Source organism: Salmo salar, chromosome ssa24 (genome assembly GCF_905237065.1).
Source record: "Salmo salar chromosome ssa24, Ssal_v3.1, whole genome shotgun sequence".
Taxonomy (NCBI): domain Eukaryota; kingdom Metazoa; phylum Chordata; class Actinopteri; order Salmoniformes; family Salmonidae; genus Salmo; species Salmo salar.
Window position 1 is genome coordinate 48827747 of NC_059465.1, and position 24984 is coordinate 48852730.

The 24984-nt window shown below is 42.2% G+C and overlaps 1 protein-coding gene across 5 annotated transcripts in view; it reads right to left on the reverse strand.

Moving 5' to 3' along the window:
* Positions 1–23723, reverse strand: part of slc4a4a (solute carrier family 4 member 4a) — a 205906-nt gene extending 182183 nt beyond the window's left edge. For 4 of the 5 annotated variants that reach the window (XM_045706588.1, XM_045706590.1, XM_045706589.1 and 1 more), the window contains exons 1-2: positions 23456–23723; positions 23026–23117 (exon numbers count right to left, since the gene is read on the reverse strand). In XM_045706588.1, the coding sequence (XP_045562544.1) occupies positions 23026–23051 (26 nt within the window). In that variant the 5' untranslated portion in view covers positions 23052–23117; positions 23456–23723. The remainder of the gene's footprint in view (positions 1–23025; positions 23118–23455) is intronic. The other variant, XM_045706592.1, reaches the window with a different exon arrangement.
* Between the last annotated feature and the right edge of the window lie 1261 nt (positions 23724–24984).

The window sequence follows — 24984 nt, forward strand, 5'->3', positions numbered from 1 at the left end:
CCATCAGGTCCTAATGGCCTGGTACTCAGGGCTCTACGGTCCCTCCATCAGGTCCTAATGGCCTGGTACTCAGAGCTCTACGGTCCCTCCATCAGGTCCTAATGGCCTGGTACTCAGGGCTCTACGGTCCGTCCATCAGGTCCTAATGGCCTGGTACTCAGGGCTCTACGGTCCCTCCATCAGGTCCTGATGGCCTGGTACTCAGGGCTCTACGGTCCCTCCATCAGGTCCTGATGGCCTGGTACTCAGGGCTCTACGGTCCCTCCATCAGGTCCTAATGGCCTGGTACTCAGGGCTCTACGGTCCCTCCATCAGGTCCTAATGGCCTGGTACTCAGGGCTCTACGGTCCCTCCATCAGGTCCTAATGGCCTGGTACTCAGGGCTCTACGGTCCCTCCATCAGGTCCTAATGGCCTGGTACTCAGGGCTCTACGGTCCCTCCATCAGGTCCTAATGGCCTGGTACTCAGGGCTCTACGGTCCCTCCATCAGGTCCTAATGGCCTGGTACTCAGGGCTCTACGGTCCCTCCATCAGGTCCTGATGGCCTGGTACTCAGGGCTCTACGGTCCCTCCATCAGGTCCTAATGGCCTGGTACTCAGGGCTCTACGGTCCCTCCATCAGGTCCTAATGGCCTGGTACTCAGGGCTCTACGGTCCCTCCATCAGGTCCTAATGGCCTGGTACTCAGGGCTCTACGGTCCCTCCATCAGGTCCTAATGGCCTGGTACTCAGGGCTCTACGGTCCCTCCATCAGGTCCTAATGGCCTGGTACTCAGGGCTCTACGGTCCCTCCATCAGGTCCTAATGGCCTGGTACTCAGGGCTCTACGGTCCCTCCATCAGGTCCTAATGGCCTGGTACTCAGGGCTCTACGGTCCCTCCATCAGGTCCTAATGGCCTGGTACTCAGGGCTCTACGGTCCCTCCATCAGGTCCTAATGGCCTGGTACTCAGGGCTCTCACGGTCCCTCCATCAGGTCCTAATGGCCTGGTACTCAGGGCTCTACGGTCCCTCCATCAGGTCCTAATGGCCTGGTACTCAGGGCTCTACGGTCCCTCCATCGGGTCCTAATGGCCTGGTACTCAGGGCTCTACGGTCCCTCCATCAGGTCCTAATGGCCTGGTACTCAGGGCTCTACGGTCCCTCCATCAGGTCCTAATGGCCTGGTACTCAGGGCTCTACGGTCCCTCCATCAGGTCCTAATGGCCTGGTACTCAGGGCTCTATTGTCCCTCCATCAGGTCCTAATGGTCTGGTACTCAGGGCTCTACGGTCCCTCCATCAGGTCCTAATGGCCTGGTACTCAGGGCTCTACGGTCCCTCCATCAGGTCCTAATGGCCTGGTACTCAGGGCTCTACGGTCCCTCCATCAGGTCCTAATGGCCTGGTACTCAGGGCTCTACGGTCCCTCCATCAGGTCCTAATGGCCTGGTACTCAGGGCTCTACGGTCCCTCCATCAGGTCCTAATGGCCTGGTACTCAGGGCTCTACGGTCCCTCCATCAGGTCCTAATGGCCTGGTACTCAGGGCTCTATGGTCCCTCCATCAGGTCCTAATGGCCTGGTACTCAGGGCTCTACGGTCCCTTTAACCACTCAGACATCAATGCAAATGAAATCTAAAATCACATCAAACTTATCATCAAAACAGTATCATAATTTTAAAACTCACCTCACTGTGATTTATGAATTTGAAGAAAGTTGAAACTGAATGGAAAACATGGTTGTTGTGGATGTTGTTTCATATCCTAAAACAATGAAATGTACTGCGCTTTCTAAAGTGATGATGAATTCAAAACACCCATACACATATTGGAGCGTAAACATTGGATTATATATGAGCCAAAGCCCTAAAAAAACTCAATTAAAATAACGATTGGGCCATTATAAAATACATAGCCTACCACATTTTACGCACGGCAGAAAAACATAAAACCAAACTGGTTTAAGATGTCTTTGGTATATAATTGGTCTAGTTAGCCTATACTCCAACATTAAACACATGAATGGCCTTTGATTGTGGACTGTATTATTATGCATACTGGATGGACTGGTAACCTTATGTTATGTTCTAAAATATTTATCCATGAGTCTGGGAGAGAATGTATAGGCCTAGGCGATGATGTTGGTTCATTGAATATACAGGGCAGCTAACAGAGTTAGCTTACAATTACAGTGAATCTGTATTTGATTGTGAATAGCCTAGTCATAAGGCATTTAAAAATATATATATGTATATATATAATTAATAGGCTGACATTACCTTTAGCTGCCTGCAATCTCCTTCATTCTCACCATGAGAATTCCACGAGACTGTTGAGTCACAGTAATATACTCTTATGGTAGTACCCAACTCGCTAAAACTAATGGCCTGGTACTCAGGGCTCTATGGTCCCTCCATCAGGTCCGAATGGTCTGGTACTCAGGGCTCTATGGTCCCTCCATCAGGTCCTAATGGCCTGGTACTCAGGGCTCTATTGTCCCTCCATCAGGTCCTAATGGCCTGGTACTCAGGGCTCTATGGTCCCTCCATCAGGTCCTAATGGCCTGGTACTCAGGGCTCTATGGTCCCTCCATCAGGTCCTTATGGCCTGGTACTCAAGTCTCTATGGTCCCTCCATCAGGTCCTAATGGCCTGGTACTCAGGGCTCTATGGTCCCTCCATCAGGTCCTAATGGTCTGGTACTCAGGGCTCTATGGTCCCTCCATCAGGTCCTAATGGCCTGGTACTCAGGGCTCTATTGTCCCTCCATCAGGTCCTAATGGCCTGGTACTCAGGTCTCTATGGTCCCTCCATCAGGTCCTAATGGCCTGGTACTCAGGTCTCTATGGTCCCTCCATCAGGTCCTTATGGCCTGGTACTCAAGTCTCTATGGTCCCTCCATCAGGTCCTAATGGCCTGGTACTCAGGGCTCTATGGTCCCTCCATCAGGTCCTAATGGTCTGGTACTCAGGGCTCTATGGTCCCTCCATCAGGTCCTAATGGCCTGGTACTCAGGGCTCTATTGTCCCTCCATCAGGTCCTAATGGCCTGGTACTCAGGTCTCTATGGTCCCTCCATCAGGTCCTAATGGCCTGGTACTCAGGTCTCTATGGTCCCTCCATCAGGTCCTAATGGCCTGGTACTCAGGGCTCTATGGTCCCTCCATCAGGTCCTAATGGCCTGGTACTCAGGGCTCTATGGTCCCTCCATCAGGTCCTTATGGCCTGGTACTCAAGTCTCTATGGTCCCTCCATCAGGTCCTAATGGCCTGGTACTCAGGGCTCTATGGTCCCTCCATCAGGTCCTAATGGTCTGGTACTCAGGGCTCTATGGTCCCTCCATCAGGTCCTAATGGCCTGGTACTCAGGGCTCTATTGTCCCTCCATCAGGTCCTAATGGCCTGGTACTCAGGGCTCTATGGTCCCTCCATCAGGTCCTAATGGCCTGGTACTCAGGGCTCTATGGTCCCTCCATCAGGTCCTTATGGCCTGGTACTCAAGTCTCTATGGTCCCTCCATCAGGTCCTAATGGCCTGGTACTCAGGGCTCTATGGTCCCTCCATCAGGTCCTAATGGTCTGGTACTCAGGGCTCTATGGTCCCTCCATCAGGTCCTAATGGCCTGGTACTCAGGGCTCTATTGTCCCTCCATCAGGTCCTAATGGCCTGGTACTCAGGTCTCTATGGTCCCTCCATCAGGTCCTAATGGCCTGGTACTCAGGTCTCTATGGTCCCTCCATCAGGTCCTAATGGCCTGGTACTCAGGGCTCTATGGTCCCTCCATCAGGTCCTAATGGTCTGGTACTCAGGGCTCTATGGTCCCTCCATTAGGTCCTAATGGCCTGGTACTCAGGTCCTAATGTGCCACAGTGCCCTGAATGGAGTTCTTCAAGCACCTGCCTTCTCAATGGTGGCGGTATGATGACTCCAAAACCCTACAGCAAGCATCCAGACTGAACTGGGTGCTTGTATCTCCTCTCTAGGTAAGGTTTAAGGCTGTCTGACAGCTCTCCTCCTTTCCCACGAGTGACAATGTCCACGACCTCAGACATCACTGGATCAGTGTGGGTGAACTTTTTCACTTGGCCAGATGTAACTGGGGCGTTCGTCACTTCCTTGAAGTAGAAGATTTCAGCCTGGGAGAGCTCTGTGTGTGTGTGACAGGTAAGGAAAGCCTTGAGAGGCCGTCTGCATTGCAGTGCTGCTCGGACCTTCTGTACTTGATATCATTCGGCTGGCTGCGAGCGACGGAATGCCAGTGTTGGGACCAAAGATGGAGGTGAGGGGTCAATGGTCCGTCAGCAGTGTGAATCGTCTGCCAAACAGAAACTGATTACATTTCTTACCTCCAAACACGACGGTGAGCACTTCACGTTCTATCTGTGCATAATTGCTGTCGGCTTCACTTAAAGTCCGTGATGCGAAAGCAATTGGCCTTTCTTCACCTGATGGCATGATGTGTGAGACAACAGCACCAACACAATAAGGCAATGCATCACATGCCAACTGTAATGGGAAGTTGGGGTTGAGGAGGATTAGGCCTCTGACTGAGCTAAGGCTGTGTCCACTTCCACTGTTTGGTTTTGTTCAAAAGTTCACTAAATGGCTTTAACGTGTTAGCTAGGTTCAGCACAAACTTTGCGTAGTATGTCAGTAGTCCTAAGAATTATCTCAGCTGACTCACGTTCTGTGGGGATGGAGCTTCCACAACGGCCTTCACCTTCGATGGCGCCTTGTGGAGCCCCGAACTGTCGATGACGTGGCCCAGGTACTCAACAGAGGGCCGGAAAAGCTCGCATTTGTCCTTCCGGACCCTCAGACCGTACTCCTCCAGTCTCTGTAGTGTAGCGTTCAGGTTTCTCAGGTGCTTCTGCTCGTCTTTGCCGGTGATGAGTAGATCATCGAGGTAACATTGGACCCCAGTGAGCCCGCTCAGTATCTGGTCCATAGCTCTCTGAAACAAGGCCGGAGCTGAGGTGATTCCAAAAGGAAACCTCCGGTACCTGTACAGTCCTTTGTGAGTCACTATGGTCAACAGTTCTTGTGACTCTTGGTCCACATGCATCTGTAGATAGGCCTGACATAAGTCCATCTTACTGAATTTCTGTCCTCCAGCTAAACCAGAAAAGAGGACGTCAATGATGGGTAGTGGATATTTTTCAGCAGTCAAGACTGAGTTAATGGTGACTTTGAAATCACCACAGAGGCTGAGTGTATGGGTGAAGCCCATTCACTAACATTCACTGGATCCAATACTCCACTCTTGACAAGTCTGTTTATCTCAGTTTCAACTTTTGGTTTGATGGTGTATGGGACTGATCTAGCTTTGAAGCATTTTGGCTTGCTGAGTGATTTCATGGTCAGGTTAATTGTTATGTCTTTCATACCGCCAAGTTCTCCTTTGAACACATCCTCTTTTGCAACCATGTGAATTTCCTGCCGGTTTAGTTTGATCTTTTCCAGCCATGTGCATCCTAGCAATGCTGTATGGTTGCCTTCATGATGTAGAGTGGTAGCTTCACATTCTGTTTGTTGAGCTTCACTGTAACAATCACACTTCCTCTCACTGGAACAATCTCACCGGTGTATGTTTTCAGCGTCATCTCTGTGGGCTGTAGTGTGAGGTGATGTAGTTTGTCCTTGTATACAGCCTCAGACAGCAAAGATATGGCTGGTCCAGTGTCCACTTGCATCTGTAATGCGTTTCCATCCAGTAGTGGTGTCACCCAGTATCCGTGTCCATTGTTTGAAATGGACAAAACATGCAAAGATTCGTCCCCTTCAGACAGGGTATCACTTTGTTCATCCTCTGTGTGCTCCATTTTATGCACTTTCTTTTTGTACTTCCTGAAGACGCTTTTCCTTTGTTCAGTACTTTTGTTTGATCGTGTCTTTTTGTTTTTACATGCACGTTCAATGTGACCTGGTTTCTCACATGGCTTGCCACCTACTGCCTTGTTTTTAAACACCTTATGCACTTGGGTAGATGCACTTAGCTGTTGTGCGCCTTTATTTGCCATTTCCATTGATGTACTCACTTCTATTGCTCTCTGCAATGTTAAGTTACTCTCAGTCAAACGGCGTTCCTGAATTGCCTCGCTGCGCATGCCACACACTAACCAATCACGTATAGTGTCACTCATTGAGCGTCTAAATTCCCAGTGTTCAGATAACTGTTTCAATACAGTCACAAACTGTGAGATTGATTCCTCCTCCTGTTGATTTCTCTTATGAAACCTGAATCTCTCTGCGATTATCAGTGGTTTGGGAGAATAATGTCCTTTTAAAGGTAGCCACAATTTCCTCATATGATTTATCACCAGGTTTTTCAGGCGTTACTAGGCTGAGCAGTAGATTGAATGTTTTCCTCCCATTACAGTCAAAAATGTTGGCACAACAACTTCTACTTTAATTCCATTTACCAACACAAAGTACTTACACAGAATGTTTTAAGAACTCCATTGTTCCACAGATTCATCAAATGTTCCTATATTTCCAACCAATGCAGACATTTTCGGTTTATTATTTTTCTTTCTCACACTTTTCAGACGGTGCCTTACTCCCAGAACCTTTTTTTCCTTCTTCTTTTCACTCACAGTGACTTCCTGCAGCGAAACTCTTCCTATCCCTCGAGGCTCTTGTTGCTGTGACATCAGAAGCTAGCTAGCATCACTAGACTGGCTAGCTCCAAGTTTTCTTTGCGTCTTTCTACAGAAAAAAAACGAATTAAACTCAGACTTTCTACCGAAAACAATGAACACAAATGTCCAGTGTCCAGTGGTCATTTTATTAATTGTTCAGCAGTCTTATGGCTTGGGGGTAGAAGCTGTTAAGGAGCCTTTTGGTCCTAGATTTGGCACTTCGGTACTGCTTGCCGTGCGGTAGAAGAGAAAGCAGTCTATGACTTGGGAGACTGGAGTCTCTGACAATTTTTTGGGCCTTCCTCTGACATTGCCTTTTATATAGGTCCTGGATGGCAGGAAGCTTGGCCTCAATGATGTACTGGGCCGTACGTACACACTACCTACTGTGGCGCATTAGGGTCAGATGCCGAGCAGTTGCCATACCAGGCAGTGATGCAACCGTTCATGATGCTCTTGATGGTGCAGCTGTAGAACTTCTTGAGGATCTGGGGACCCATGCCAAATCTTTTCAGTCTCCTGAGGGGGAGACTTTGGTGATGTGGACACCAAGGAACTTGAAACTCTCGACCTGCTCCACTACAGCCCTGTCGATGATAATGGGGGCCTGTTCGGCCAGCCTTTTCCTGTAGTCCACGATCAGCTCCTTTGTCTTGCTCACATGGTGGAAGAGGTTGTTGTCCGGGCACCACACTGCCAGGTCTCTGCCCTCCTCCCTATAGGCTGTCTCATCGTTGTCGGTGATCAGGCCTACCACTGTTGTGTTGCCAGCAAACTTAATGATGGTGTTGGAGTCATGTTTGGCCATGCAGTCGTGCGTGAACAGGGAGTACAGGAGGGGACTAAACACACCCCTGATGGGCCCCGGTGTTGAGGATCAGCGTGGCAGACGTGTTGTTACCTACCTTCACCACCTGGGGGCGGCCCGTCAGGAAGTCCAGGATCCAGTTGCAGAGGGAGGTGTTTAGTCCCAGGGTCCTTAGCTTAGTGATGAGCTTCGTGGACACTATCGTGTTGAATGCTGAGCTGTTGCCAATGAACAGTATTCTCACATAGGTGTTCCTTTTGTCCAGGTGGGAAAGAGCAGTGTGGAGTGCGATTCAGATTGCATCATCTGTGGATCTGTTGGGGCGGTATGCCAATTGGAGTGCTGTAGCGTAGCATCTGCGTCATCTGACCACTTCCGTATTGAGTTGTCAATGAACAGCATTCACTGGTACTTCCTGCTTTAGTTTTTGCTTGTAAGCAGTGAAGAGGGTTAAAACCAAGGCCTTATACCTTTCAAAGGGTTGATAAATTATGTTCAGGAGACCTCTGTGTGTGTGTGTTAAAACCTGTTTTGAGTGTTGTGACCTTCAGATACTATCAGAAGGCGTCTACATTCAGACTCCTCCTGTCTGGGTCCCACCGTGGTTATCTGGTTTTCTGAGAACACAAGGCTGCCACAGACCTGATGAAACCAGCCACCTGTCAGAAGATGCTTACACTCGTTCACAGAGCTTTTAATTGCTGATAAGACGTTTACTGTTGTAAGGGGAGGTTAGATTTATTAAAATGTTGTTGCCAGGGAAACTCACACAAGGAGGACTGGGAGAGGCTATATGAGTTACAGGATGTCTTAGACATTTTACAGAACTTGGGGAGAACTATCATATACTGTTATATTGTATTCTGTACCAACTTATGCCTGCAATTGTATTACTAAAAGGAGTATTTTAATACTTAAACATAAAGTCTGTGTTTCCTTTCCATTACTAATGTACGTTTGATAATTGACCAACAGCAGGAATCAGGAGGATAGAATTATGGTCAGATTTGCCAAATGGAGGGTAGGGGAGAGCTTTGTATGCATCTCTATGTGTGAAGTAAAGGTGGTCTAGAGTTTCTTTCCCCTCTGGTTGCACATGTGACATGTTGGTAGAAATGAGGTAAAACGGATTTAAGTTTGCCTGCATTAATGTCCCCGGCCACTAGGAGTGCCGCTTCTGGGCGAGCATTTTCTTCTTTGCTTATGGCCTTATAGAGTTGGTTGAGTGCCAGCATCAGTCTGTTGTGGTAAATAGATGGCTACGAATAATATAGATGAGAACTCTCTTGGTAGATAGTGTGGTCTACAGCTTATCATAAGGTACTCTACCTCAGGCGAGCAATACCTCAAGACTTTTTTAATATTAGACATCGTGCACCAGCTGTTATTGACAAGTAGACACACACCCCCACCCCTCGTCTTACCAGACGTAGCTTCTCTGTTCTGCCGGTGCATGGAAAATCCCACCAGCTCTATATTATCCGTGTTGTCATTCAGCCACGACTCGGTGAAACATAAGATATTACAGTTTTTAATGTCCCGTTGGTAGGATAATTTTTTTTTCTCCAATGATTGCCTGACCTCCGCCCCCTTTTTCTCTGTCTTTTCCTAACGCAAATTACGGGGATTTGGGCCTGTTCCCGGGAAAGCAGTATATCCTTCCTGTCTTACTCATAAAATAAATAAATATTATTCCAGTTTGAGGTGAGCAATCGTTGTTCTGATGTCCAGAAGTTATTTTCGGTCATAAGAGACGGTAGCAGCAACATTATGTTTTGGGCTCCCGAGTGGCGCTGCAGTCTAAAGCACTGCATCTCAGTGCAAGAGGCATTACTACAGTCCCTGGTTCGAATCCAGGCTGTATCACATCCAGCCGTGATTGGGAGTCCCATAGGGCGGCACACAATTGGCCCAGCATCGTACGGGTTTGGCCGGGGTAGGCCGTCATTGTAAATAAGATGCAATAAAATGCAAATCATTTTATAACATTTTTGACATGTGTTTTTCTGGATTTTTTGTTGTTATTCTGTCTCTCACTGTTCAAATAAACCTACCATTAAAATTACAGACTGATCATTTCTTTGTCAGTGGGCAAACATACAAAATCAGCAGGGGATCAAATACTTTTTTCCCTCACCGTAGTCTATTTCAGAAGAACAGAATAGCTTACTCTGAGTTGTCCTTATATTAGGTCCTGATCTGGCTATGCCAAATGGCTGTGGGCTACACTAGTTTATTTAGCAGAAAAGATTTGCTTAGAATTCCATGGCATTATTTTATAGTATAAGGAATATAATTGAACAAAGCTGAATAAAATAGAAAGGATATTTTCTCCAAACGATTTGAGGGAGTGCACACATGCGGCTATTCTGTGTTGAGCGGTTAACAAAGAGAATAGATACTTCTATATGCTTCATTTAGAGTTATTAATGTAACTTTAGTTGTTCTACAAATGTTGGGCTATATATGTTTTGATTTTTAATACATTGTAAGGCTGCATGATGCGACTCTAATGATGATTAGAAAAAAATATCTTGAAAGGCATGAGCTCTGCTTTGTTTTTTGCGCAGGCACTTCACACTTCATCAGTCACTCATTCACAATTTCACAAATTAAACTTTTAGGCTATTTCTTCACATTATAAGCGCAGCAATGCGCACATGGAAGTAGGCTACAAGTGTGAATGTTCCATTAGCGGGAAAACACCATTATCAAAAGTGACCGCAAATGCAATTACGCATGTAATGCTTTTATTATAAAGGTGCATTTTTATGCTGTTCCGGGACTCCCGAGTGGCGCGGAGGTCTAAGGCACTGCAGTTGGTAGAGCATGGTGTTTGCACTGCAGTTGCTAGCTGATCCACTAGAGATCCTGGTTGGGCTCTGGGCTCTGTCGCAGCCGGCCGCTTGAAACTCACACGCTGCTTATGTATGCCAGTTAGGCTCTACACCCCTTATAAAGTGGATTAATGTGCTTAATTATTATACATTTTTTTACCTTTATTTAACTAGGCAAGTCAGTTAAGAACAAAATGGAGGAGATTATAACAGAACATGGCCAAGATGTTCAAACGTTCATAAATGACCAGCAGGGTCAAATAATAATAATCACAGTAGTTGTCGAGGGTGCAACAGGTCAGCACCTCAGGAGTAAATGTAGTTGGTTTTTCATAGTATTCAGAGTATCTCTACACAGTATGGTAGCAACACAACATGACAACAACATGGTAGCAACACAACATTGCAGCAGCACAACATGGTAGCAGCACAACACACTGTACAAACATTGTTGGGCACAGACAACAGCACAAAGGGCAAGGAGGTAGAGACAACAATACATCACGCAAAGCAGCCACAACTGTTAGTAAGGGTCCATGATTGAGTCTTTCAATGAAGAGATTGAGATAAAACTGTCCAGTTTGAGTGTTTGTTGCAGCTCGTTCCAGTCGCTAGCTGTAGCGAACTGAAAAGACGAGCGACCCAGGGATGTGTGTGCTTTGGGGACCTTTAACAGAATGTGACTGGCAGAACGGGTGTTGTATGTAGAGGATGAGGGCTGCAGTAGATATCTCAGATAGGGGGGAGTGAACGGGTGCTGTATGGGGAGGATGAGGGCTGCAGTAGATATCTCAGATAGAGGGGAGTGAACGGGTGTTGTATGTGGAGGATGAGGGCTGCAGTAGATATCTCAGATAGGGGGGAGTGAACGGGTGTTGTATGGGGAGGATGAGGGCTGCAGTAGATATCTCAGATAGGGGGGAGTGAACGGTGTTGTATGGGGAGGATGAGGGCTGCAGTAGATATCTCAGATAGGGGGGAGTGAACGGTGTTGTATGGGGAGGATGGGGGCTGCAGTAGATATCTCAGATAGGGGGGAGTGAACGGGTGTTGTATGTGGAGGATGAGGGCTGCAGTAGGTATCTCAGATAGGGAGGAGTGAACGGGTGTTGTATGGGGAGGATGAGGGCTGCAGTAGATATCTCAGATAGGGGGGGAGTGAACGGGTGCTGTATGGGGAGGATGAGGGCTGCAGTAGATATCTCAGATAGGGGGGAGTGAACGGGTGCTGTATGGGGAGGATGAGGGCTGCAGTAGATATCTCAGATAGGGGGGAGTGAGGCCTAAGAGGGTTTTATAAATTAGCATCAACCAGTGGGTCTTGTGACGGGTATACAGAGATGACCAGTTTACAGAGGAGTATAGAGTGCAGTGATGTGTCCTATAAGGAACATTGGTGGCAAATCTGATGGCCGAATGGTAAAGAACATCTAGCCGCTCGAGAGCACCCTTACCTGCCGATCTATAAATTACGTCTCCGTAATCTAGCATGGGTAGGATGGTTATCTGAATCAGGGTTAGTTTGGCAGCTGGGGTGAAAGAGGAGCGATTACGATAGAGGAAACCAAGTCTAGATTTAACTTTAGCCTGCAGCTTTGATATGTGCTGAGAGAAGGACAGTGTACTGTCTAGCCCTACTCCCAAGTACCTGTATGAGGTGTCTACCTCCAGCTCTAAACCCTCAGAGGTAGTAATCACACCTGTGGGGAGAGGGGCATTCTTCTAACCAAACCACATGACCTTTGTTTTGGAGGTGTTCAGAACAAGGTTAAAGGCAGAGAAAGCTTGTTGGACACAAAGAAAGCTTTGTTGTAGAGCATTTAACACAATTAAACATAAGAAGTTATTTCATCACTTTAGTTGTAATACAAACCTTATCAAAACACATAGGCCTATGGGCTGGGCTACATGAGGTGTGATACTAACCTTATTAAAACACATAGGCCTATGGACTAGGCTACATGAGGTGTGATATAAACCTTATTAAAACATATAGGACTATGGGCTACTAACCTTATTAAAACATATAGGACTATGGGCTACTAACCTTATTAAAACATATAGGACTATGGCCTACTAACCTTATTAAAACATATAGGACTATGGGCTACTAACCTTATTAAAACATATAGGACTATGGCCTACTAACCTTATTAAAACATATAGGACTATGGACTACTAACCTTATTAAAACATATAGGACTATGGACTACTAACCTTATTAAAACATATAGGACTATGGGCTACTAACCTTATTAAAACATATAGGACTATGGGCTACTAACCTTATTAAAACATATAGGACTATGGACTAGGCTACATGAGGTGTGCGACTATGATTAAAAAACCTCTAAAAAAAGGCATTGTTTCTTATGCTGGGCATCATTCACAAGTGATAATATATAATTCACAAGTGATAAGCTAATGTTGTCACCCACCAGACAATTCTTGATTTAATCTTGTCTTTACATATACTAAATAATATACACTACAGGTCAAAGGTTTTAGAACATCTACTCATTCATGGGGTTTTCTTTATATTTACTTTTTTCTACATTGTAGAATACTGGTGAAGACATCAAAACTATGAAATTACACATATGGAATCATGTATTAACCAAAAAAGTGTTAAACAAATCAAAATATATTTTATATTTGAGATTCTTCAAATAGCCACCCTTTGCCTTGATGCTTTACGGTGGGACACGCTTGCCATTCTCTCAACCAGCTTCATGAGGTAGTCACCTGGAATGAATTTCAATTAACAGGTGTCCCTTGTGAAAAGTTAATTTGTGGAATTGTTTTCCTTCTTAATGCGTTAATGAGCCAATCAGTTGTGTTGTGACAATGTATTTTTTAAATTTAGCCTTTATTTAACTAGGCAAGTCAGTTAACCTGTCTGGGCTAGGGGGCAGTATTTTCACGGCCGGATGAAAAATGTACCCAATTTAAACAGCTTGCTACTCTGGCTCAGAAACTAGAATATGCATATTATTAGTAGATTTGGATAGAAAACACTCTGAAGTTTCTAAAACTGTTTGAATGGTGTCTGTGAGTATAACAGAACTCATATGGCAGGCAAAAATCTGAGAAAAATCCAAGCAGGAAGTGAAAAGTCTGAGAATTGTAGTTCTTCTTTTGATTCTCTATCGAATCTACAGTGTCTGTGGGGTGACGTTGCACTTCCTAAGGCTTCCATTGGCTGTCTAAAGCCTTCAGAAAGTGGTTTGAGCATTTTCCTGACACTGGGCCGAGTATAGGAGCTCATTCACTGAGTGGTCTGCCTGGCAACAAAGGGATTGGATATGCGCGGTCACACGAGCACGCCGTTCCTTCTTTTTCTTCTTGAATGAATATGCTATTGTCCGGTTGGAATATTATCGCAATTCTACGTTAAAAATACCATAAAGATTGATTTTAAACAGCGTTTGACATGCTTCTAAGTACGGTAATGGAACATTTTGACTTTTCGTCTCTCGTTCCGCGCTCGCACGTTATGCCTTTGGATAAGTGATCTGTACGCACGAACAAAACTGAGGTATTTGTACATAAATATGGATTATTTCGAACAAAAACAACATTTCTTGTGGAAGTAGCAGTCCTGGGAGTGCATTCTGACGAAGATCAGCAAAGGTAAGAGAATATTTCTAATACTAATTCTGAGTTTAGGTTGCCCCGAACTTGGCGGGTGTCTGAATAGCTCACCGTGATGGCTGAGCTATGTACTCAGAATATTGAAAAATGTGCCTTCTCCGTAAAGCTATTTTAAAATCTGACACAGCGGTTGCATCCAGGGGTAGTCTATCTATAATTCTTTAAATAATTGTTATATATTTTGTCAACGTTTATGATGAGTATTTTTGTAAATTGATGTGCACATTCACCGGACGTTTTGGTGGGAATACATTTTCTGGACATCACGCGCCAATGTAAAATGCTGTTTTTGGATATAAATATGAACTTTATCGAACAAAACATACATGTATTGTGTAACATAATGTCCTAGGAGTGTCATCTGATGAAGATCGTCAAAGGTTAGTACTTCATTTAGCTGTGTTTTGGGTTTTATTGACACATGTCCTTGCTTGGAAGATGGCTGTGTGATTATTTTTGTCTATGTACTCTCCTAACATAATCTAATGTTTTGCTTTCACTGTAAAGCCTTTTTGAAATCGGACAATGTGGTTACATCAAGGAGAAGTGTATTTTTAAAATGGTGTAAAATAGTTGTATGTTTGAGAAAGTTGAATTATGACATTTTGTTGTTTTTTAATTTGCCGCCCTGATATTTCACTGGCTGTGTCCCGCAGGTGGGACGCTAGCGTCCCACCTAGCCCATAGAAGTTAAGAACAAATTCTTATTTATAATGACAGCCTAGGAACAGTGGGTTAACTGCCTTGTTCAGGGGCAGAATGACAGATTTTTACCTTGGGGATTCAATCTAGCAACCTTTTGGTTACAGGCCCAATGCTCTAACCACTAGGCTACCTGCCGCCCCAAAGTGTAGGGGTGATATACAGAAGATAGCCCTATTTGGTAAAAGACAGAGTCCATATTATGGCAAGAACAGCTCAAATAAGCAAAGAGAAATGACAGTCCATCATTACTTTAAGACATGAAGGTCAGTCTGTGGTAAATTTCAAGAACATTGAAAGTTTCTTCAAATGGAGTCGCAAAAATCATCAAGCGCTGTGATGAAACTGGTTCTCATGAGGACCGCCACAGGAAAGGAAGACCTAGAGTTACCTCTGCTGCAGATGATAAGTTCAGTAGAGTTACCAGCCTCAGAAATTGCAGCCCAAATAAATGCTTCATGAAGTTCAAGTAACACACACATCTCAACCACAACTTTTCAGGGAACACTGCGTGAATCAGGCCTTCATGGTCGAACTGCTGCAAAGAAACCACTACTAAAAGGACACCACTAAGAAGAAGAGACTTTTATTTAATTTTTTGTATTTTTTTCAGGGTTAAGGTTAGAAGAAAGACTTGCTTGGGCCAAGAAACACAAGCAATGGACATTAGACCGGTGGAAATCTGTCCTTTGGTCTGATGAGTCCAAATTTGTGTAAGTATTATTTGACCAAGAAAGAGAGTGATGGAGTTCTGCATCAGATGACCTGGCCTCCACAATCACCCGACCTCAACCAAATTGAAATGTTTGGGATGAGTTGGACCGCAGAGTGAAGGAAAATCAGCCAACAAGTGCTCAGCATATGTGGGAACTCCTTCAAGACTGTTGGAAAAGCATTCCAGGTGAAGCTGGTTGAGAGACTGCCAGAGTGTGCAAAGCTGTCATCAAGGCAAAGGGTGGATACTTTGAAGAATCTAAAATCTAAAACATATTTGGATTTGTTTAACACTTTTTTGGTTACTACATGATTCCATATGTGTTATTTCATAGTTTGATGTCTTCACTATTATTCTACAATGTAAGCTGCTGCAGGCTGCAACCTGATCTCATAACATTTCTTATTATTCTGTACGTGAATCTGAGGCACTCCATTTAGGATGATAGGTTGCGTTTCATATGGTATGTATTAATTTGTGGATGTCCATCATCCATTTGTTAAGATTATGGGAAGGGTTAGCTAACATGCCAAGTAGTTGCAAAGTTGGTAATTAGCTAAAATGCTAAAGTTGTCCATGATGAGATTAAAACACTCAACTTTTGGGTTGCTAGACATTCGCGTCATACGGCCAACCACCCTCGTTTTTGCCTTAAAGGAGAATTTTCCTATTACTGAAGTAAATCTCTATTTTCAATGTAACTGGCATGTTATAGAAGGGTCCAGACAGTTTTTTTGTGATTTGGCTTGTTTTTGAGAAACTTACCCCAACCGCGATTCACTTCCTCATTGCTCGTTATGCAGTATCAAGGCACACAAAAGACATGAACAAGTTCCAAAAACACCCAAATACATTTTTAGAAATGGACATGCTCTCAGTAAATTGTGTCATTCAGAACATTATCCGCAACGTTATAATCCATATTGTCCGACTCAAGCTGTTTCTTCTACCAGCTGTGCTGCGCTGGCTTTGTTTGTGTACTATAGCGACATGCTCGGCCTGCACAGCTCCATGGGAGAAACAGCGCAACTCGACCAAAATGGATCACAACGTTGCTGATAAATTTTGGAATTTTAACAGCTAAACAGTTATACTGAGAGCATATCCATTTCTAAAAGGACATACTTGGCTGTTTTTTGAGCTTTTGCTAATGTCTTTTGCGCGCCATGATAATGCACAATGAGCAATGAGGAAGTCAATCGCAGCTGGGGTAAGTTTCTCAAAAACAAGCCAAATCACAAAAACAAGTGTCTGGGATCATTTACATAAAAAAATTGAGCTTTACATCAGAAATTGAAAAATTCTCCTTTAAGTAACATCTGTCCATACCAAATGTAACATATCATACTAATTTCAGTGTCGTGGATTTATGTTTACTATGTTACGTCTAGTCTATGAGACCAGGCTGGCACACAGCATGTTGTTGTTTTAACCTGATGCAGCGTGTGGAGCGCCATGACTACGTTTTACTTGAGGATGGCGATTTCACATTATTACTGAGTTAATAGACACAGTCACTAACATTATTACTGAGTGGATAGAAAGACACAGTCACTAACATTATTACTGAGATAATAGACACAGTCACTAACATTATTACTGAGTGGATAGACACAGTCACTAACATTATTACTGAGATAATAGACACAGTCACTAACATTATTACTGAGTTAATAGACACAGTCACTAACATTATTACTGAGATAATAGACACAGTCACTAACATTATTACTGAGTGGATAGACACAGTCACTAACATTATTACTGAGTGGATAGACACAGTCACTAACATTATTACTGAGATAATAGACACAGTCACTAACATTATTACTGAGTTAATAGACACAGTCACTACATTATTACTGAGTGGATAGAAAGACAGTAATAATAACCCTAACCCCTAACCCTAACCCTAACCCTTAACCCTTAACCCTAACCCCTAACCCTAACCCCTAACCTAACCCTAACCCTAACCCCTAACCACTGTACACACTCTACTTCAACAATGTTGCAACATTCCCTGATACATCAGAAGGGATCTTTTGTCTTGCCCATTCACCCTCAATGGCACATATACACAAGCCATGTCTCAATTGTCTCAAGGCTTAAAAATCCTTCTTTAACCCGTCTCCTCCCCTTCATCTACACTGATTGAAGTGGATTTAACAGGTGACATCAATAAGGGATCATAGCTTTCACCTGGATTCACCTGGTCAGTCTGTTTCATGGAAAGAGCAGGTGTTCATAATGTTTAGTATACTCAGTGTATTTTGCAATGATCTCATCTACATCATTGAACAATATTATTATTAGATAAGGTTCCTAGTCATTTCTCTGTTTCAATATTTCTAATTACCTGATTCCCTCTCAATAAAATGTTTAACTATACTTTGTTGTTTTCTACATGTTTCTCCATTTAGCAGTGCTCTCTTCCTACCTCCATTGCCACCTATGGAACATTTTCAGGTATAACAGGCTGAATTCCCCAAAACAATAGCTCAACTTGACATCCACAAATCCTACTTCTGTCAACTCTTGTTCATGTGATATATTACAATGAACATTGATGTAAATTAAAGTGGTATGAAAATATGTTGTAAGGTTTGAAACGAGTCTGGATCTGTAATATATATATAGAAGCATTTATAGAAGCATGCATCAAAGAACACAAACAGAAGAAACGCATCAGTCCTGGAACATGAATCATGCTATACTCAGGCTGAAACAGCGTTTATGACAATGATAGTGCTTTACTCAATGACTTTCATTAACTTCAAACTGAAAGCTTATCACCTCTCTACTGCTGTCTACCTGACAGCGTATCAGCTATCTATGGCTTCCTAACTCAATGGATAAACAATGGCACTGTTCCCAGGGAGAAAGGCCAGTTCAAACATCAGTTCACAGTGTGTACAATAAAAAATAATGTATGTAATGTACTGCTGATCTACCGAAAATAACTAGAATTCTAGAACAACGACAGAACACTGCCACTTTGCTGAGAATAAACCAATACATTTTCATTTGTAGAAATAGCAGATGACGTTGACTTTAAATACATGCAGTTGAAATGTTGGAGCATGATGGAGTTGATCTCATGAAAGATAGAGGAGTAAACAGACAGATCAAATGTAGGTCGTTCACACTGAGCATCAGCTGACCTCATTTACTGGTCAATACCACAACATTAGGACAACATTAGATCAGTATTATACTGGTCAATACCACAACATTAGGACAACATTACATCAGTATTATACTGGTCAATACCACAACATTAGATCAGTATTATACTGGTCAATACCACAACATTAGATCAGTATTATACTGGTCAATACCACAACATTAGATCAGTATTATACTGGTCAATACCACAACATTAGGACAACATTAGATCAGTATTATACTGGTCAATACCACAACATTAGATCAGTATTATACTGGTCAATACCACAACATTAGGACAACATTACATCAGTATTATACTGGTCAATACCACAACATTAGATCAGTATTATACTGGTCAATACCACAACATTAGGACAATATTACATCAGTATTATACTGGTCAATACCACAACATTAGATCAGTATTATACTGGTCTCCACAAATTAGGACAATATTACATCAGTATTATACTGGTCAATACCACAACATTAGATCACTATTATACTGGTCAATACCACAACATTAGATCAGTATTATACTGGTCAATACCACAATTTTAGGGCAACATTAGATCACTATTATACTGGTCAATACCACAACATTAGGACAATATTACATCAGTATTATACTGGTCAATACCACAACATTAGATCACTATTATACTGGTCAATACCACAACATTAGGACAATATTACATCAGTATTATACTGGTCAATACCACAACATTAGATCAGTATTATACTGGTCAATACCACAACATTAGGACAACATTACATCAATATTATACTGGTCAATACCACAACATTACATCAGTATTATACTGGTCAATACCACAACATTAGGACAATATTACATCAGTATTATACTGGTCAATACCACAACATTACATCAGTATTATACTGGTCAATACCACAATATTAGGACAACATTACATCAGTATTATACTGGTCAATACCACAACATTAGGACAATATTACATCAGTATTATACTGGTCAATACCACAACATTAGGACAATATTACATCAGTATTATACTGGTCAATACCACAATATTAGGACAATATTACATCAGTATTATACTGGTCAATACCACAACATTAGATCAGTATTATACTGGTCAATACCACAACATTAGGACAATATTACATCAGTATTATACTGGTCAATACCACAATATTAGGACAATATTACATCAGTATTATACTGGTCAATACCACAACATTAGATCAGTATTATACTGGTCAATACCACAACATTAGGACAACATTACATCAATATTATACTGGTCAATACCACAACATTAGGACAACATTAGATCAGTATTATACTGGTCAATACAACATTAGGACAATATTAGATCAGTATTATACTGGTCAATACAACATTAGGACAACATTAGATCAGTATTATACTGGTCAATACAACATTAGGACAATATTAGATCAGTATTATACTGGTCAATACAACATAAGGACAATATGGTATTCATTCACTGATATGGATTAATATTCCATTGGTTGTGATTGAGTGCATTTCTGTTTTCAGATTATCACGGGAAAACAACTATTTTGGAGGTAAACGCCATACAATATAATGTAGAGGACAGTTCCATACAATATAATGTAGAGGACAGTTCCATGCAATATAATGTAGAGGACAGTTCCATGCAATATAATGTAGAGGACAGTTCCATGCAATATAATGTAGAGGACAGTTCCATGCAATATAATGTAGAGGACAGTTCCATACAATATAATGTAGAGGACAGTTCCATACAATATAATGTAGAGGACAGTTCCATACAATATAATATAGAGGACAGTTCCATGCAATATAATGTAGAGGACAGTTCCATGCAATATAATGTAGAGGACAGTTCCATGCAATATAATGTAGAGGACAGTTCCATGCAATATAATGTAGAGGACAGTTCCATGCAATATAATGTAGAGGACAGTTCCATACAATATAATGTAGAGGACAGTTCCATACAATATAATGTAGAGGACAGTTCCATACAATATAATGTAGAGGACAGTTCCATACAATATAATGTAGAGGACAGTTCCATACAATATAATGTAGAGGACAGTTCCATACAATATAATGTATAGGACAGTTCCATGCAATATAATGTAGAGGACAGTTCCATACAATATAATGTAGAGGACAGTTCCATACAATATAATGTAGAGGACAGTTCCATACAATATAATGTATAGGACAGTTCCATGCAATATAATGTAGAGGACAGTTCCATAAAATATAATGTATAGGACAGTTTAATGCAATATAATGTAGAGGACAGTTCCATGCAATATAATGTAGAGGACAGTTCCATACAATATAATGTAGAGGACAGTTCCATGCAATATAATGTAGAGGACAGTTCCATACAATATAATTTAGAGGACAGTTCCATACAATCATCATGAAGAGGACAGTTCCATACAATATTGTCAAGCCCTGATCTGTTTCACCTGTTTTTGTGATTGTCTCCACCCACCTCCAGGTGTCACCCGTTTGCCCCATTAGTCCCTGGGTTTTTATTCCGGTGTTCCCTGTTTGTCTGTTGCCAGTTCGTCTTGTCAACCAGCGTGGTTTACCATGCTCCTGCTTTTTCTTATCTCTCTTTTGCTATTCCTCCCGGTTTTGACCCTTGCCTGCCTTGACTGTGAACCCGCCTGCATGACCATACTGCCTGCCCTGACCTCGAGCCTGCCTGCCACTCCGTACCTCCTGGACTCTGACCTCAGGCCTGCCTGCCACTCCGTACCTCCTGGACTCTGACCTCAGGCCTGCCTGCCACTCCGTACCTCCTGGACTCTGACCTCAGGCCTGCCTGCCACTCCGTACCTCCTGGACTCTGACCTCAGGCCTGCCTGCCACTCCGTACCTCCTGGACTCTGACCTCAGGCCTGCCTGCCACTCCGTACCTCCTGGACTCTGACCTCAGGCCTGCCTGCCACTCCGTACCTCCTGGACTCTGACCTTGTTATGATCTCTTGCCTGCCCCTTGGAATATAATAAATATCGGAGACTCCAACCATCTGCCTCCCGTGTCTGCATCTGGATCTCACCATGTGTCCTTATAGTACTACGCCATACAATATAATGTAGAGGACAGTTCCATACAATATAATGTAGAGGACAGTCCCATACAATATAATGTAGAGGACAGTTCCATGCAATATAATGTAGAGGACAGTTCCATACAATATAATGTAGAGGACAGTTCCATGCAATATAATGTAGAGGACAGTTCCATGCAATATAATGTAGAGGACAGTTCCATGCAATATAATGTAGAGGACAGTTCCATGCAATATAATGTAGAGGACAGTTCCATGCAATATAATGTAGAGGACAGTTCCATGCAATATAATGTAGAGGACAGTTCCATACAATATAATGTAGAGGACAGTTCCATACAATATAATGTAGAGGACAGTTCCCTACAATATAATGTAGAGGACAGTTCCATACAATATAATGTAGAGGACAGTTCCATACAATATAATGTAGAGGACAGTTCCATACAATATAATGTAGAGGACAGTTCCATACAATATAATGTGGAGGACAGTTCCATACAATATAATGTAGAGGACAGTTCCATACAATATAAATTGTAGAGGACAGTTCCATACAATATAAATTGTAGAGGACAGTTCCATGCAATATAATGTAGAGGACAGTTCCATTCAATATAATGTAGAGGACAGTTCCATTCAATATAATGTAGAGGACAGTTCCATGCAATATAATGTAGAGGACAGTTCCATACAATATAATGTAGAGGACAGTTCCATACAATATAATGTAGAGGACAGTTCCATACAATATAATGTAGAGGACAGTTCCATACAATATAATGTAGAGGACAGTTCCATACAATATAATGTAGAGGACAGTTCCATACAATATAAATTGTAGAGGACAGTTCCATACAATATAAATTGTAGAGGACAGTTCCATACAATATAAATTGTAGAGGACAGATCCATGCAATATAATGTAGAGGACAGTTCCATACAATATAATGTAGAGGACAGTTCCATGCAATATAATGTAGAGGACAGTTCCATACAATATTACAGGCTACCTTAGAAATGATCTACGCCTTTGTACAATAACAAAGACGTTAGTCTTTGGGGCTGTTAGTTCAAGAATAAATGGATGTTATTGATGTTAAACTTTTCTCTTAATTTCTTATGTCTAAAACAATAATTGCAGAGATCGAGGAGGGTACAAACGGCTATTAACTGGTTGGCAAAAACAATCACTGCAATAAATATTTGCATTGAAAGAAGTCACACAGTTTGTTAATCATGTAAAGACTAATGCCCAACCATTCACAAATGTTTTCCCAAACACATTCTTTGGGATTGGGATTCCTACTTTACGCATGAAAATGACATTTATTCTACAAAATGCTATTTACTTTGAAATAGTTACAAGACAGAAATGTTCACTTTGTTGAGAAAGATCTATAACATTTCTAACATTTAAGTCACTTACTTCTTTTTGCCACCGTTCATTTTCATAAGATTTCAGTAATGATGGGTTTCAGTTGTAGAATGTCCGAGAGAAATCGAGGTCGGCACCGCGATCTGTCGGGACAAAATGACAAGGTCTTTTCTGCTCTTTCTCATCCACTGTTCCCTCCAGACAGAACCCCTTTGACAACATCCTGTTTGATTATCAACATACAATTAACTGGCAAAGTTCACCCAAACTAAAGTACAATAGCAAACGGACTGAGTTGGAAGCGAACCCGGGTCTTTCGAGTGAAAGGTACATGGCCAAGCTACGCATTTCGCTTATAGGGTTAACCCACCTGCTGTGAATTGTAACATATCTCATATAGCAAGTATCACTACAATGCATATTCCGTCATGTTGCACGTGGCAGCCCGAGTCGGGGCATCAATCCGTATAGGATTACATACCTTCACTTTAGAGGGACTATCCTTAGTCTTCGGGAGCATGCGACAACTAGGTAGATGACTTTGACACTGAAGTCATGCAGATCGCTGCCTCCTTTCTATTCCATATCTAACTATCCCTCTGACAACGTCACGCCTTCAATGGGAGGTCAAAGTGTTGAGGTTTCGCCAGATGCAGAGAAATGTTTACCTTCGGCCCAAAGTTTGCGTCTTCACTGAGATCCAGTCAACTGTATTCTGAATATTAACATGTAGCTAATGTCTTGATGGCAACGACGGCAGTTTATGAAGGTCAGTTTCAGTGATGTAAAGTATGTTCATTTGTTTAGAATGATGCATTATAAATCTAAAGAGATGTTATTAGGTGTGCAGGGACATCTTCTGGACTGCCAGACTATTACAAGACCTTCCTCACAATGCACTGCAGCGGTCAGCCGGCAAAACCGCACCTTGTGACAATTTTTTGGTTTTGTTTGTTAGTAAAAATTTAAAAAAAGAGACTGATCACCACTTTAGATATTTATTAACATAAAGCATTGGCATATTCATTTGCAATGTTTGGGTATTTGTTTTCTAAATACTTGCATATTTCTTTGTTTCTCTTACATACAATATAATGTAGAGGACAGTTCCATGCAATATAATGTAGAGGACAGTTCCATACAATATAATGTAGAGGACAGTTCCATGCAATATAATGTAGAGGACAGTTCCATACAATATAATGTAGAGGACAGTTCCATGCAATATAATGTAGAGGACAGTTCCATACAATATAATGTAGAGGACAGTTCCATACAATATAGAGGACAGTTCCATACAATATAATGTAGAGGACAGTTCCATACAATATAGAGGACAGTTCCATACAATATAATGTAGAGGACAGTTCCATACAATATAATGTAGAGGACAGTTCCATACAATATAATGTAGAGGACAGTTCCATTCAATATAATGTAGAGGACAGTTCCATGCAATATAATGTAGAGGACAGTTCCATGCAATATAATGTAGAGGACAGTTCCATACAATATAATGTAGAGGACAGTTCCATACAATATAATGTAGAGGACAGTTCCATACAATATAATGTAGAGGACAGTTCCATGCAATATAATGTAGAGGACAGTTCCATACAATATAATGTAGAGGACAGTTCCATTCAATATAATGTAGAGGACAGTTCCATGCAATATAATGTAGAGGACAGTTCCATACAATATAATGTAGAGGACAGTTCCATGCAATATAATGTAGAGGACAGTTCCATGCAATATAATGTAGAGGACAGTTCCATACAATATAATGTAGAGGACAGTTCCATACAATATTACAGGCTACCTTAGAAATGATCTACGCCTTTGTACAATAACAAAGACGTTAGTCTTTGGGGCTGTTTGTTCAAGAATAAATGGTTGTTATTGATGTTAAACTTTTCTCTTAATTTCTTATGTCTAAAACAAGAATTGCAGAGATCGAGGAGGGTACAAACGGCTATTAACTGGTTGGCAAAAACAATCACTGCAATA